General features: G+C 45.5%; 1 protein-coding gene across 1 annotated transcript in view; it reads left to right on the top strand.

The window, feature by feature from the left end:
* RIPK1 (receptor interacting serine/threonine kinase 1) overlaps window positions 1–12,527 on the top strand; it is a 29,551-nt gene extending 17,024 nt beyond the window's left edge. The window contains exons 7-10 of the mRNA XM_028478545.2: window positions 3,070–3,160; window positions 4,043–4,615; window positions 6,060–6,212; window positions 8,479–12,527. Of these exons, the coding sequence (XP_028334346.1) occupies window positions 3,070–3,160; window positions 4,043–4,615; window positions 6,060–6,212; window positions 8,479–8,765 (1,104 nt within the window). The 3' untranslated portion in view covers window positions 8,766–12,527. The remainder of the gene's footprint in view (window positions 1–3,069; window positions 3,161–4,042; window positions 4,616–6,059; window positions 6,213–8,478) is intronic.
* The last annotated feature ends 1,324 nt before the right edge of the window (window positions 12,528–13,851 follow it).

The following is a 13,851-nucleotide window of genomic DNA, read 5'->3' as shown; positions in this document are numbered from 1 at the left end:
TAACTGTAAAAAGAAAACAATTGCTTTTACAAAACAAACAAACCAATTAAAAAATGGGTGGAAGAACTAAATAGACACCTCTCCAAAGAAGACACACAGATGGCTAAGAGGCACATGAAAAGATGCTCAACATCACTACTTATTAGAGAAATGCAAATCAAAACTACAATGAGGTATCACCTCACGGTCAGAATGGGCATCATCAAAAAATCTACAAACAGTAAATGCTGGAGAGGGTGTGGAGAAGATGGAACCCTCTTGCACTGTTGGTGGGAATGTAAATTGATACAGCCACTATGGAGAACAGTACGGAGGTCCCTTAAAAAACTGAAAACAGAACGACCATACGGCCCAGCAATCCCACTACTGGGCATATACCCAGAGAAAACCATAATTCAAAAGGGCACATGTACCCCAGTGTTCACTGCAGCACTATTTACAATAGCCAGGACATGGAAACAACCTAAGTGTCCATCGCCAGATGAATGGATAAAGAAGATGTGGCACATAGATACAATGGACTATCACTCAGCCATAAAAAGGAACGAAATCGTGCCTTTTTTAGAAATGTGGATAGACCTAGGGACAGAGTGAAGTAAGTCAGAAAGAGAAAAACAAATACTGTATAATATCGCTTATATGTGGAATCTAGAAAAATGGTACAGATGAACCTAGTTCCAGGATAGGAATAGAGACGCAGACGTAGAGAATGGATATGTGGACACAGGGTGTGAAGGGGAGGGTGGGACGCATTGGGAGATCTGGATTCACATAAATACACTACCATGTGTAAAATAGATAGCTAGTGGGAACCTGCTGTATAGCACAGGAAGCTCAGCTTGGTGCTCTGTGATGACCTTGATGAGGGGGATGGGGGGCGGGAGGGAGGTCCAAGAGGGAGGGGATATAGGTATACGTACAGCTGATTCACTTCACTGTACAGCAGAAACTAACACAACATTGTAAAGCAATTATACTCCAATTAAAGAAAAAAATTAGAATAACATAAGAATGCGTATGTGTTAAGTAAAAAGCAACATACAGAATGCTACAGACTGTACACATAGTTAATATCCTGTGTCATTCTCCCCTAAATCATTCATATGTTGATTCTGAATATTTTTGATCATCTACTTATGTAGCAGGCACTCTGTTAAGAGCATAGTGCAAATATGACCAGGGGAAAAAACTTGTAGGAAATACAAAATGTTAATTTTTTCACTTGAGTAGGTTCTATTTAAAGATAATTCTATACATTTTCTATATCTTTTATAATGAGTATTATTATTTTTATAAGGGAAGAAGTTTTATCTTTTTTTAATTGTAGTAAAATATACATAACATAAAATTTACCATCTTAACCAATTTTTAAGTATACAATTCAGTGGCATTAAGTATACTCACAATGTTGTACTACCACAACCAGTATCCATTTCCATTTTTATTATCCCAAACAGAAGCTCTGTATCCCAAGCAACAACTCCCCATTCCTCCCTCTCCCCAGCCCTTGGTAACCTCTATTCTATTTTCTGTCTCTATGAATGTGACTGTTCTAGGTGCCTCATAGACATGGGATCATACAATTTGTCTTTTTGTGTCTAGCATATTTCACCTAGCATAATGTTTTCAAGGTTCATCCATTTTGTAGCATGTATCAGAACTTCATTCCTTTTTAAGGCTGAATAATATTCCATTGTACATATACGTCACATTTTGATTATTCATTCATCTTTGATGGATACTTGAGTTGTTTCCACCTTTTGTCTGTAATGAATAATGCTGCTATGAACATTGGTATACAAGTATCTTTTTGAGTCTCCGCTTTTAATTATTTTGTGTATATACCTAGGAGTGGAATTGCTGGATTGTATGATAATTATACATTAAACATTTGAGGAACCATCAGACTGTTTTCCATAATATCTACACCATTTTATATTCCCACCATCAACTCACAAGGGTTCCAATTTCTCTACCTTCTCACTAACACTTTTCATTTTCTGGGTTTTGTTTTGTTTTGATAATAGCCATTCTAATGAATGGCGGTTTTGATTTGCATTTCTCTTTGAGTAATGATGTTGAGCATCTTTTCATGTGCTTCTTGGCCATCTGTATGTCTTCTTTGGAGAAATATCTATTCAAGTCCTTTGCCTGTTTTTGAACTGGGTTGTTTGTTTTTGAATTGTAGTATAATCTGGATATTCATCCCTTATATTTATGTGATTTACAAAAATTTTTCCCTACTCTGTGGGTTGTCTGTTCTCTCTCTTGATAGTGTCCTTTGATGTACAGAAGGTTTTAATTTTGATGTTTGTAGTCCAGTTACCTATTTTTATTTTGTTGCCTGTGCTTTTGGTGTTATATCCAAGAAATCATTGTCAAATCCAATGTCATGAAGCTTTTCCCCTATGTTTTCTTCTTATAGTTATATAGTTTTAGCTCTTAAGCTTAGGTCTTTGATCCATTTGAGGTAATTTTTATATATGTTTGTGTATGTTGAAAGGTAAGGATCTAACTTCATTCTTTCACATGTAGATACCAGTGTTCCCCCATTGAATGGTCGTGGGCCCCTTGTCAAAAATCAGTTGGCCAGGGACTTCCCTGGCAGTCCAGTGGTTAAGACTTGGTGCTTCCACTGCAGGGGGCAAGGGTTCCATCTCTGGTTGGGGATCCTGCATGCTGTATGGCAGAAGTAAATAAATAAATAATAAAAAATAAAAAATCAATTGGTCATATATGCAAGGGTTTATTTCTGGGTTCATTATATTCCATTGGTCTGTATGTCTTTCCTTAGGCCAATACCACACTGTTTTGATTACTGTAGCTATGTAGTGAGTTTTGAAATCAGGAAGTGTGAGCCCTCCAACTTTGTTCTTTTTTAAGATTGTTTTGGCTATTTAGGGAGAAAAGTTTATTTTCTTAAAGAAGTATTTACTGCTTGTAAGAGCTTCGTGAAATTTCTACCTTCTGAAAAATTCGTTCTTCCTTACAACAATTTTCTGGAACTTTTTGGCCAACCCAATATTTTCTGCTGTTTACTAAAGTATGTCTTTATGTTCTTAATTCTAGAAAGAGTATCCGGGCCAAAATGAAATTGTAAAGAGAATGAAGTCTCTCCAAATTGATTGTGTAGCAATATCTCCAAGCAGGTCAAATTCAGGTAACTTATACTGTGATTGAAAATCTATTTATTCACTTATTTGTTTGTTCATGCACTCACTGTACTGTCTAAAATGCTATTTACAACTATATGAGAAACAGAAGAAGCTATAAAATATAACAGCTGGCTTAAAGGACTTTCTGATATATTCGGAGTTAAGGTACATATATTTGAAATATTAGGTAACAGCATGTTCACCAAAATCATAAAGTATCCTGAACACAAGAGGCCTAATATATCTGATAGGGAGGAAGTGACAGCTCAGGAAAAAGACGGGAACGTATGTGAGAGGGAAGTCCTTGAGAAGGTCAGGCATGACTGGGTCCAGAGTACATGCAGAGAGGTTGGCCTCAGATTCAAGCAGGGATACCTTTTTTCATTTAACAGAAGGGAAAGCAGAGTATAGGATATTGAAGCCACTTATCGGCTGTCTGTTCTGGGGCAAATTACTTGACTTCTTGTAAGCCTCATCCATCATTGTGACAATAAGTGCTCCTACTCTTACGGGGCTTTTAAAGAATAACAGAATCCACGGAAGCGCTTAGCACAGAACTGCTGCCATTCTTATTTTCCAGCCCTGCGTCACAACGAGGAGACACCTCCTCTCCTCCAACACAAGTCCCTTTCTTCCTTGGTCATTCCTACAACACCCTCTTTTCTGCTGCTTGGTTATAACTTCTCTTGTGCTCTCACACTGCCAGGCAGGGACGCCTCCTGATTACATGTGGGACTCACAGGAGGAGAACCACCTAGTGAACGCGTTTTATTTGTTCTCAGCGTTTTCAGTGTGTTACTCCAAGGTCCAGATTCATGATTGTGCTCAGGTTTTTACTTCTCAGTGTTTCATGAAACTCTTTCCGACGCTGCTGCATCTCGTTTCAGCCACAGAACAGCCCGGTTCGCTGCACAGCTCACGGGGATTCGGGTCGGGTCCTGTGGAGGACTCCTGGTTCGCCCCCGCCCCAGAGCAGCAGCGGGAGTGGCAGGAGGACGTCCGACTGCACAGCAAGCTCCAGGAGGAGGCCCGCTACCATCTCTACGGCAGCCGCATGGACAGGCACACAGAAGAGCGGCCCGGATGGGACGTGGCTGACAGCGGACAGGAAGAGAGGCGACGGAGGGTCTCCCATGACCCTTTTGCGCAGCAGAGGCCTTGCGAGGACGCTCGGCGCCCAGGGCTAAAAGGCCTTGCTAACCCCGGCGCAGCCCATCATGGGGGTGCGGTTCAGCAACCAGCAGGGCTCACCAGCCAACCCCAGTTACTATACTGGAGAAATGGGCTGTGTCCATCACCCGGTTTGGGAGCAAGACCAGTGGATCTGAGAGCCGCAGGTCCCGGAGTTTGCTGCGGGCCACATCCAGGCCACACGCCAAGCCTGCATAAAACTCCCGTGCCTGAGACCCACCCACTGGGAAACACACCCACCATTCCATTCAGCTCCTTGCCATCAAGAGGTAAACAGGCCTTTCAGTCACACTGTTCTGTTTTTTAACTCTTCCTGAAAAGAAAGCAGCCATTAGCCCTGTTGTAGGCTAGAAGTGAACAAAGGACAAGCTTGTTTGGGGTCTTCAGCCTCCAGACACACCTTGCCTTCTCGGAGTGAGTCTCCATCAGACCACCTGGCCTGGGCTCTGGGTTTGGGTAGAAGTCAGCGCAGCCCCCACAGGTGTCGGGCCCCAGGTCTTTGCATCTAGTAGGCATCTTCCACTCTAGCCCGAATCTCAGTAGCTCCACTATGTCCAACCTCTGATGTAAGCGAAGGCATCTGCCTGTATTCTTGCACTTGCTTGCTGTTTTCTGAAGGTAAGAAATAAATCTTGGATATTTTCATTTTTTATCTCATAGGCCAAAGACTACCACTGGTGGTGAAAACCACATTGTTGGGCAACCGTCCCCACCATCCATCTCCAGAACTCTTTCTTCTTCCCAAACTGAAACTGTACCCGTCAGACCATAACTCCCCATTCCCCTTCCGCCCAGCGCCTGGCCGTCAACCTTCTACTTTCTGTCTCTATGAGTTTGATTCCTCTAGGGACCTCCTAGAGGTGGCATCACACAGTGTCTGTCCTTCTGTGACGGGCTTATTCACCGAGCACAGTGTCCTCAAGGTCCACCCGTGTTACCTCCTGTGCCAGAATTTCCTTCTTTCTTAAGGTTGACTAGTATGCCGTTGTATGGATGGACCACATTTTGTTTATCCATTCATCCGCTGTTGGACACTTGGGTGCCTTCCACTTTTTGGCTGTTATGAATCATGCTATGAACATGGGTGTATAAATATCTGATTGAGACCCTGCTTTCAGTTCTTTGGGGTATATACCCGGTAGAATTGCTGGATTGTATGGTAATTCTATTTTTAATTTTTTGAGGAACCACCATACTGGTTACCACAGTGGCTGTACCATTTTATATTTCCACCAGCAGTGCATCGGGGTTCCAATTGCTCCACAACTTTGCCAACACTTGTTATTTTCTGTACTTTTGATAGTTGCCATCCTAATGGATGTGAGATGATTCAGCCACCTTTTAAGGAAGAAAATTTCAGGCCTTCCTGGTGGCGCAGTGGCTGAGAGTCCGCCTGCCGATGCAGGGGACGCGGGTGCGTGCCCCGGTCCGGGAGGATCCCACATGCCGCGGAGCGGCTGGGCCCGTGAGCCGTGGCCGCTGAGCCTGCGCATCCGGAGCCTGTGCCCCGCAACGGGAGAGGCCACAACAGTGAGAGGCCCGCGTACCGCAAGAAAAATAAAATAATAAATAAGAAAATTTCAAAGGGTGGTGGCATGGGATAAATAATTTAACTTAAGCATTTGGAGTAAAGCCCTGCCCCTTTACCATGTAGTACTTTTTTCTCTTGCTTTCAGTCTAGATGTACTTACCTGTGTGCTTCTCTCTAATCAGATGAGTCTTTAAAATATAGCATATACAACAGTTCTGGCGTTCAGATCGGAAAAAATAATTACATGGAGATTGGCGGAATGGGTTCACTGGTGCTGGACGGCACGTACATGAGCCTGAAAGACGCCCCAGCTTCTCAGTACCAAGATATCTTTGGTAAGTGCCCTTGAAGGACCCATCTATAGCAAACTTGAACTGTCTTATCTAATATTTCTCTGATGATTCTCCCTGAAAGTGCCCTATCTTTCCTCTCTAAAATAGCTCTGGGGGCTTCCCTGGTGGCGCAGTGGTTGCGCGTCCGCCTGCCGATGCAGGGGAACCGGGTTCGCGCCCCGGTCTGGGAGGATCCCACTATGCCGCGGAGCGGCTGGGCCCGTGAGCCGTGGCCGCTGAGCCTGCGCGTCCGGAGCCTGTGCTCCGCAACGGTAGAGGCCACAACAGAGGAAGGCCTGCGTACCACAAAAAAAAATAAAATAAAATAAAATAGCTCTGTAATTTCCATGTAATTGCTTTGTAACTTATTTATGTTTATGTTTACTGTGGAGATAATTAGAATATCTAATTCATGGATTTGCTGTGAGAGTTAAACGAGTCAATATGAATAAAGAGCTTAGTACACTGCCTGGCACATAGTAAGATATACAAGCGTTAAACACACCATCATCACCATCGCATCAGTATTAGTACCTAGACCTGGCAGCGGTAGCTCCCTGAGCTATGCCGCGGAGCGGCTGGGCCCGTGAGCCGTGGCCGCTGAGCCTGCGCGTCCGGAGCCTGTGCTCCGCAACGGTAGAGGCCACAACAGAGGAAGGCCTGCGTACCACAAAAAAAAATAAAATAAAATAAAATAGCTCTGTAATTTCCATGTAATTGCTTTGTAACTTATTTATGTTTATGTTTACTGTGGAGATAATTAGAATATCTAATTCATGGATTTGCTGTGAGAGTTAAACGAGTCAATATGAATAAAGAGCTTAGTACACTGCCTGGCACATAGTAAGATATACAAGCGTTAAACACACCATCATCACCATCGCATCAGTATTAGTACCTAGACCTGGCAGCGGTAGCTCCCTGAGGTCCTCATCAAAAGGGATTCTGTAAAAGCTAGAAGACTATGCCCTCAGCTGCACATGCATAATAGAAATAAGAGGGCTTCTCTTATGCGGTTCCACTACGCAGCCTCATGACATTAATCCCAAAACACAACCTGGGGAAAGCAGTCACGAGGCCAAAGCAATGTGATTTAAGAACCCAGCTTTCTAATTAACCCTAGGATGGGCAATTTTTTAAAATCAAGGGCCAGGTAGTAAATGTTCTAGGCTTCGCTGGTCCTGAGGTCTCTGTTGCAGCTACTCAGCTGACACTGTAGTACAACAGCAGCCACAGACAGTACGTACACGAATGGGCGTCGCTGTGTTCTAATAAAACTTTGTTTACAAAAACAAGTAGCGGGCTGGATTTGGCCCATGGGCCAGAGTTTGACAATCCCTGGTCTAACCCATTTGAAGGCTAGTCTTTAAAATACTAGAACGGAAGTTCCTAATTTGGGGGGTGACAAGGGTACCTTTGAGAATCTGATGAAACCCAGGGTCCCTCTCCTGGCGAAGCGCTGACAGAATTTTGGACGCCTGACGCCCAGTGGTGATGGCAGAAGCTGCACTTTGGGAAGTTGGGGGAAAATGAGGTGTCTTTGTTCTCATATTCAGCTTACTGAGGTCAGACGAGAATCAAGAAATTGGGTTTGTTTGGGGTGTTTTGGTGGTTTTATACTTTTATTTTGCTTCATTTTATTATTTTTACGAAGGCCTGAGAGGAAGGAACAAGTAGAAAGAGAGGTTACGGCTGTAGGAGAAAAGAGGACAGCACTCGGGGTAGGGGAGGGAGAAGTCCAAAAATACCTCATCCATGAAGAGACAAGGGAAGGCAGTGTAATCAAACCAGTTCACAGTCGGTGGTCTCAGTTTCCTTGATTAAGTAAGAGGAAAGCAAACTGTTGGGTGAAGGGTATCCTGAGTTGAATGACCTTAACTCTGGCCAGATGTAAGTGGAAAATGCCCAAAAGGAACAAAAGTGGTGTCTTCCCCCTTTACATCAGGAATGTGTGACATAAACAAGGGCTGTGGCTCAGGTTGTACAGAACAGCCTAGTAGCCAGAGGGGTTTTGCTCTCTAAGCCTCGGACTGTGCCTCAGACCTGCACCTCCGGCGGGGCGGGGGGGGGGGGGGGGGGCGGCGGCGGGAAGGGGTTCCTCCACATGGGCTGGCAGAAAGGTAAAGTATCAACCGATAAGCGGACAACTATAGCGTGAAGGAGTTCTCTTTTTCACCGTCTCCTGGTACTCTTCACTTTATACAGGTCTTTGAAGCTAGACGTTCAAATGGCCATAGCTTGATGCCTTCTTCTCTTTTCTATTTGGCAGATAATACCACTAGTCTGACTGATAAACACCTGGACCCAGTCAGAGAAAATCTGGGCAAGCACTGGAAAAACTTTGCCCGTAAGCTGGGCTTCTCTCAATCTCAGATTGATGAAATTGACCATGACTATGAGCGAGATGGACTGAAAGAAAAGGTTTACCAGATGCTCCAGAAGTGGCTGATGAGGGAGGGCAGCAAAGGGGCCACGGTGGGAAAGCTGGCCTGTGCGCTCCACCGGTGCTCCAGGACAGACCTGCTGAACTGCTTGATCCACGCCAGCCAGGACTAAGCCCGCGGGGCTCCTGCAGCATGGGGTCGTCTCCCCACCTGGTGAGCGACCCACCCAGAGCCTGCTGCCTCAGGAGGTTCAGAGTTCTTTCCTCGCTGATGTGGGTTCTGTGCCTAAAAATCATTTCCTGCCTTTCATAGCTGGAGGATGGGAAAAGAAATCTACAGCAAACAACCCACTACACAGGAAGACCTGTTCAGGGCCAAGGTCCAGTCAAAAAAGAAGCCTAAGAGCGTTTTGAAAGGGAGAGAGATTTAAGGGAGATCATTTTCTTTCAGATTATTCCATAACCTTCAGTGATGCTGTTTATTCAGTTTCTTGAAGTTTTGCTTGAGCAAGGAAAAAAAAAATTCAGAGAATATAAATCAGCTTTCTAATTCTGCACTGTCTTCTCTACATAGGCTCCTGTTATAACCGAAGCACTGTAAAATGCTGCATTCTCGTCAAATGGGATTTTTTTGTATCACAACCACAGCTCATTCCAGAATTACAGGGTCTCTTAACTTCAGGATCAAATTCTGTATCATTCACTACAGGCTTCAGGAGTTACATGCTGTCTTCACTCTAAATTAACGGAAGGAAGCGATTTTCAGGAGTACAAACAAGGGGGAAGAAGAGAGAACAAAAATAGCAGACTTTCCCAGGCTGCCACTGCACAGATTGCTACTAATTCTGATGAGTACAAAGGTTCTTTCCTAGCCTTCTGACACTCCAGGTACTTTTCCAACCTGCGTGCCCTGAAGAGGGAGCAGGTGTGCTGGGAGTATTGAGCGCTTCACCCCTGGCTACGCCTGGAGCCTCAGGGCAGGTCGGGGTTGGGCAGCTTCCTCAGTGTACCCCAGGGTACTGTGGAAGTAGTTTCGTTTCCTCTGTGAGCCAGGCTGCACGAGGACAGGCTCCGAGTCTGCTAGTTGTGCCTGCAGCACTCAACCTTTCAAAGCCCACCTGAAACCAAGAAGGAGTGAAGGCACTCGAGGGCCAGGAGACTGACGTGACCAGGCCACCCAGCATCGCTGCCGCCCTTTGCTCGGCAGAGCAGGTGTGCCACTGTGCTCGGCCCTCCCGGGAGGGAGGCACACAGGATGCGGTAACGTCATCTGGCTGCCAGAACCGATCCTAGTGCTTGGTGGGTTCGTAACAGTATGGTTGGTTCTGATAATAAATCTCCTCCAGTCCCGGCAGAGAGAGAGACACACACACACGCACGCACACACACACGCACGCACGCACACACACACACACACACACACACACACACACACACACACACACACACTAGCCCCTTGTGTGGAGGGCCGTCCGTGCACCGTAGGGCACTTGGAAGCAGCGCTGGCCTCTCCCTGTGAGATGCCACTAGTGCTCTTCTCCCCTCCTCCCATCCTAGCAGTGGCAAACAGCAATGTCTCTGGACATCTCCAGATGTTCCCTGGAGGGGCAAAACTGCCCTAGTTGAAGACAGCACTGCTAAAAAGTAGTGAGCCTGTTTTCCTACCCACACATATCCAGGCTCACCACTTCGTTGCCACACAGCATTGGATCACATAGACCAAAAGGACAACTGGAGGGGCAAACAGTCCCAGGCTTGCTGGAGGGGGCTGGATGATTTCTTTTCTAAATGCATCCCTTGTGCCTCTCTTCTAAATTCCAAAGAAGTTGCATGATCAATGCTCAGAGGCAAAAAGCACAAGATATCTTTAATGGACTTTATAAATAAAATTTTGTACCTCAAATATAAGCCATGTGTTTGTATAAATGAAACAGTTTGAGATTCTCCACTGTGACTTTACCACATGGGTTGGCATTTCCTTTTCACCCCTGCTATTGGCAGGAGAGGGGAAGCTGCTGATAAAAGAGGAGCTTCTTGACATTGCATTTTGACTTTCAAGATGAAAAAGCCACTGATCCGAGAGCCTGCGGCACTGCTGTCCTTCACACCTGGCTCAGAGGCCCTTCCTTCAGCCTCCACTCTCTAAAAACTGGGCTGGAAAGGGCCAAATTTGTATCTGAGGTGTTTCAATGCAAGGCCCAAGCACCACAAAAACACTAGTCTTGGGCAGAAACCAATTAAATGAGATGACACAGACTACAACATGAGAAATAAGACTATCCATCTTGGCTCCGAAAAAGGTATTCAGACCCTAAGGTTGATACTGCTAAATAAGACCCACTTCCAGATCACACATCCTGCTCAGGAGAGCCTCCCCTTGATGCTATGGTCATGGTCTTTGCTCTGGGTCCATAGTATGAAGTTAGATCTTCAGCAACAAGGAGTTATTTCTCACAGAACATTTTAAATAGTATTTTGATGTACATTTTAATGTGTGTGGTTTATGTTTTAAAGTTTTTCTAATTACAATAATCATGTAAATAAAAATAGGTCTTTATATGGTCAAGGTTTTAGAAGCATCTGATTACAAGGAAATCACTGAAGGATTAGTTCTGTGGTGTAATCCAGGTCCAGGTTTCTGAAATCAAGCAGGCTTAAATTCCCCTCAGCTGCTCTGGCTGTGTACCTGGGGCCTGCTTCCTAACTTCTCTTAGCCTCAGTTTCCTCATCTATAAATAGGGCAATAGTACATAAGGTTTATGTGAGGATTAAAATAAGATAATGCATCACAAGGTGCCTGGCACAAAAAATAGTTGTTTTTTAAATTAATTTTTATTGGAGTCGAGCTGATTTACAATGTTGTATTAGTTTCAGGTGTACAGCAAAGAGAATCAGTTACACATATACATACAGCCACTCTTTTTAAGATTCTTTTCCCATAGGCCATTATAGAGTATTGAGTAGAGTTCTGTGGGCTATACAGCAGGTCCTTATTAGTTATCTGTTTTACATATAGTAGTATGTATATGTCAATCCCAATCTCCCGATTTATCCTTCCCCCCGTTTTCCCCCGGTAACCATAAGATTGTTTTCTACATCTCTGACTAACAAATAGTAGTTATTTTTTAAACTGCACAGTAGCGTTATACACAGAGCTACTTCTCAAATGTGTACTTAAAATTTGTTACACCAATAGGCTAAACCCTCACCACTACCATTTTTGCTGACCAGTAGGATAACTGGTGTTAAAACTGTACAATTATTTTTAACCCTGATCATCTCTGACAAGAGATCCCAATCAACATTTCAGGAAAACATAAGGAAATGTTGACCCCACCCAAGATTCTGAAAGTCAAACAATAGTAGCTGGAATATTACATATTTCTGTTTCTTTCTATGCAGGAAATTGATGTGATAGCTTTATGTTGAAAGAACATAAATATTTTAGCATAACCCATATTTAAGCCAAACCTGCCTTTACTGCTCAAGAAACTCCAATGGGCCAGTGAGGACGCTGCAGGTAAAAGAACTTTCCATGGCTGTAACACGTAGAAGCACTGTGCCTACAGGACTATTACAGTGGAAGGGTCTCTGGGAGGAGAAATTACGTGCAAGGAAGCGGTTGGAATCTCCAATTCAAGCCAAGGCTAAGCAGCAGCCACGAACGTGCCAGGTATTTTCAGTTCAGGTAGGGCAGGAGAGTAGCCAGAATTAAAGGGTAGTTGTTTTGTTCCCTATTGAATCTTTGACTGCAGATAATGTTTATAACCTTTAAAGCTTGAATTGGTCTGAAGAAGAAAAAGAATTCAGTAGTGGTGAAATACACATAAAATTTGCCATCTCAACCGTCTTTAAGTGCATCGCCTGTAACCTGCTAAGGTCCCGGGCCTGATGCTCTGGCCACCGAGGCCCCTCCAGCCGCGCGGGTCCTGAGGGAGTGGGAGGGAGGGAAGGGGAGCACAGTAAGGGCCGGACCTCCGACCCGGCACCCCCGGGGGTGGCTGGGGAGGGGATGAGTTCCTACACCCAGCGGGACCCACCCATGGTTAGGGGTCCAGCGGCGCCGACGGGGGGACACGAAGGAACGGGAGGGAACGCGGCCAGTGCTTTCCCTGTCCACTCACGCCCCGGGGAGCCTGTTGGGCTCCTGGGCCTAATCCTCTGCCCTCGGAGCCTCCCTACTGCCCCACAGAGCCCAGGCCCCGCCCCCCCCGGCCCTACCTCTACACTTGGAGACCCCATCCAACGCGCTGGGCCTAAACCCCACCCACACACCCTCACCCAGGGCCTTACCTCCAAACCCCGGAACTCCGCCCTCCAGAGGCCCTCCCTTCCACGTGCTGCCTCTCCCCTTCTCGGCAGGCCCTAAGCAGAAGTCCCGCCCCATGCCGGAACGTCGCCCCGCCTAGGCCCCGCCCCACTCTCAAATGGCATGTCCCCACACCCGGCTAGGTCCCGCCCCACCCTAAACCCCGCCCCTGCCTAAGTTCCACCCCACCGCCTAAACTCCACCCCCATAGCCAAGCCTTTTTTTTTTCCTTTTTTTTTTCCTCTTTTCTTTTCCTTTTTTTTTTTTTGTGGTACACCGGCCTCTCACCGCTGTGGCCTCTCCCATTGCAGAGCACAGCCTCCAGACGCACAGGCCCAGTGTCCATGGCTCACAGGCCCAGCTGCTCCGCAGCATGTGGGATCCTCCCGGACCGGGGTATGAACCCATGTCCCCTGCATCGGCAGGCGGACTCTCAATCACCGCGCCACCAGGGAAGCCCTTTCCTCTTTTCGATTGGAGTTTGGTTTTACCTTGTTGATTCATTGTTGTTAATTCTTTTATATTTTTATTCCTAATACTTTTATTTTTCTAACTTTATTTTATTCTTTATACTTCATTATTGTTCTCTCCTTTTGGCTTGTTCCCCGCCCCCCATTTTTTTTTTTTTTTTCTGTTGTGGTTTCATTTTACCTTGTTGTGGTTGTTTCCATTATAGTTTTATTTTTCCTAATATATATTTATTTTTTAATTAATTTATTGTTATTTTGGCTGCATTGGGTCTTTGTTGCTGCGCACGGGCTTTCTCTAGTTGTGGCAAGCGGGGACTACGCTTCATTGCGGTGTGCGGGCCTCTCATTGCGGTGGTTCTCTTGTTGCAGAGCACCGGCTCTAGGCACGCGGGCTTCAGTAGTTGTGCCTTGCGGGCTCTAGAGAGCAGGCTCAGTAGTTGTAGCATATGGTCTCAGTAGTTGTGGCTCACGGGCTCTAGA

Source organism: Physeter macrocephalus, chromosome 18 (genome assembly GCF_002837175.3).
Source record: "Physeter macrocephalus isolate SW-GA chromosome 18, ASM283717v5, whole genome shotgun sequence".
In the NCBI taxonomy this organism is placed as follows: Eukaryota; Metazoa; Chordata; class Mammalia; order Artiodactyla; family Physeteridae; genus Physeter; species Physeter macrocephalus.
This window is presented reverse-complemented; position numbering and strand designations above follow the sequence as displayed.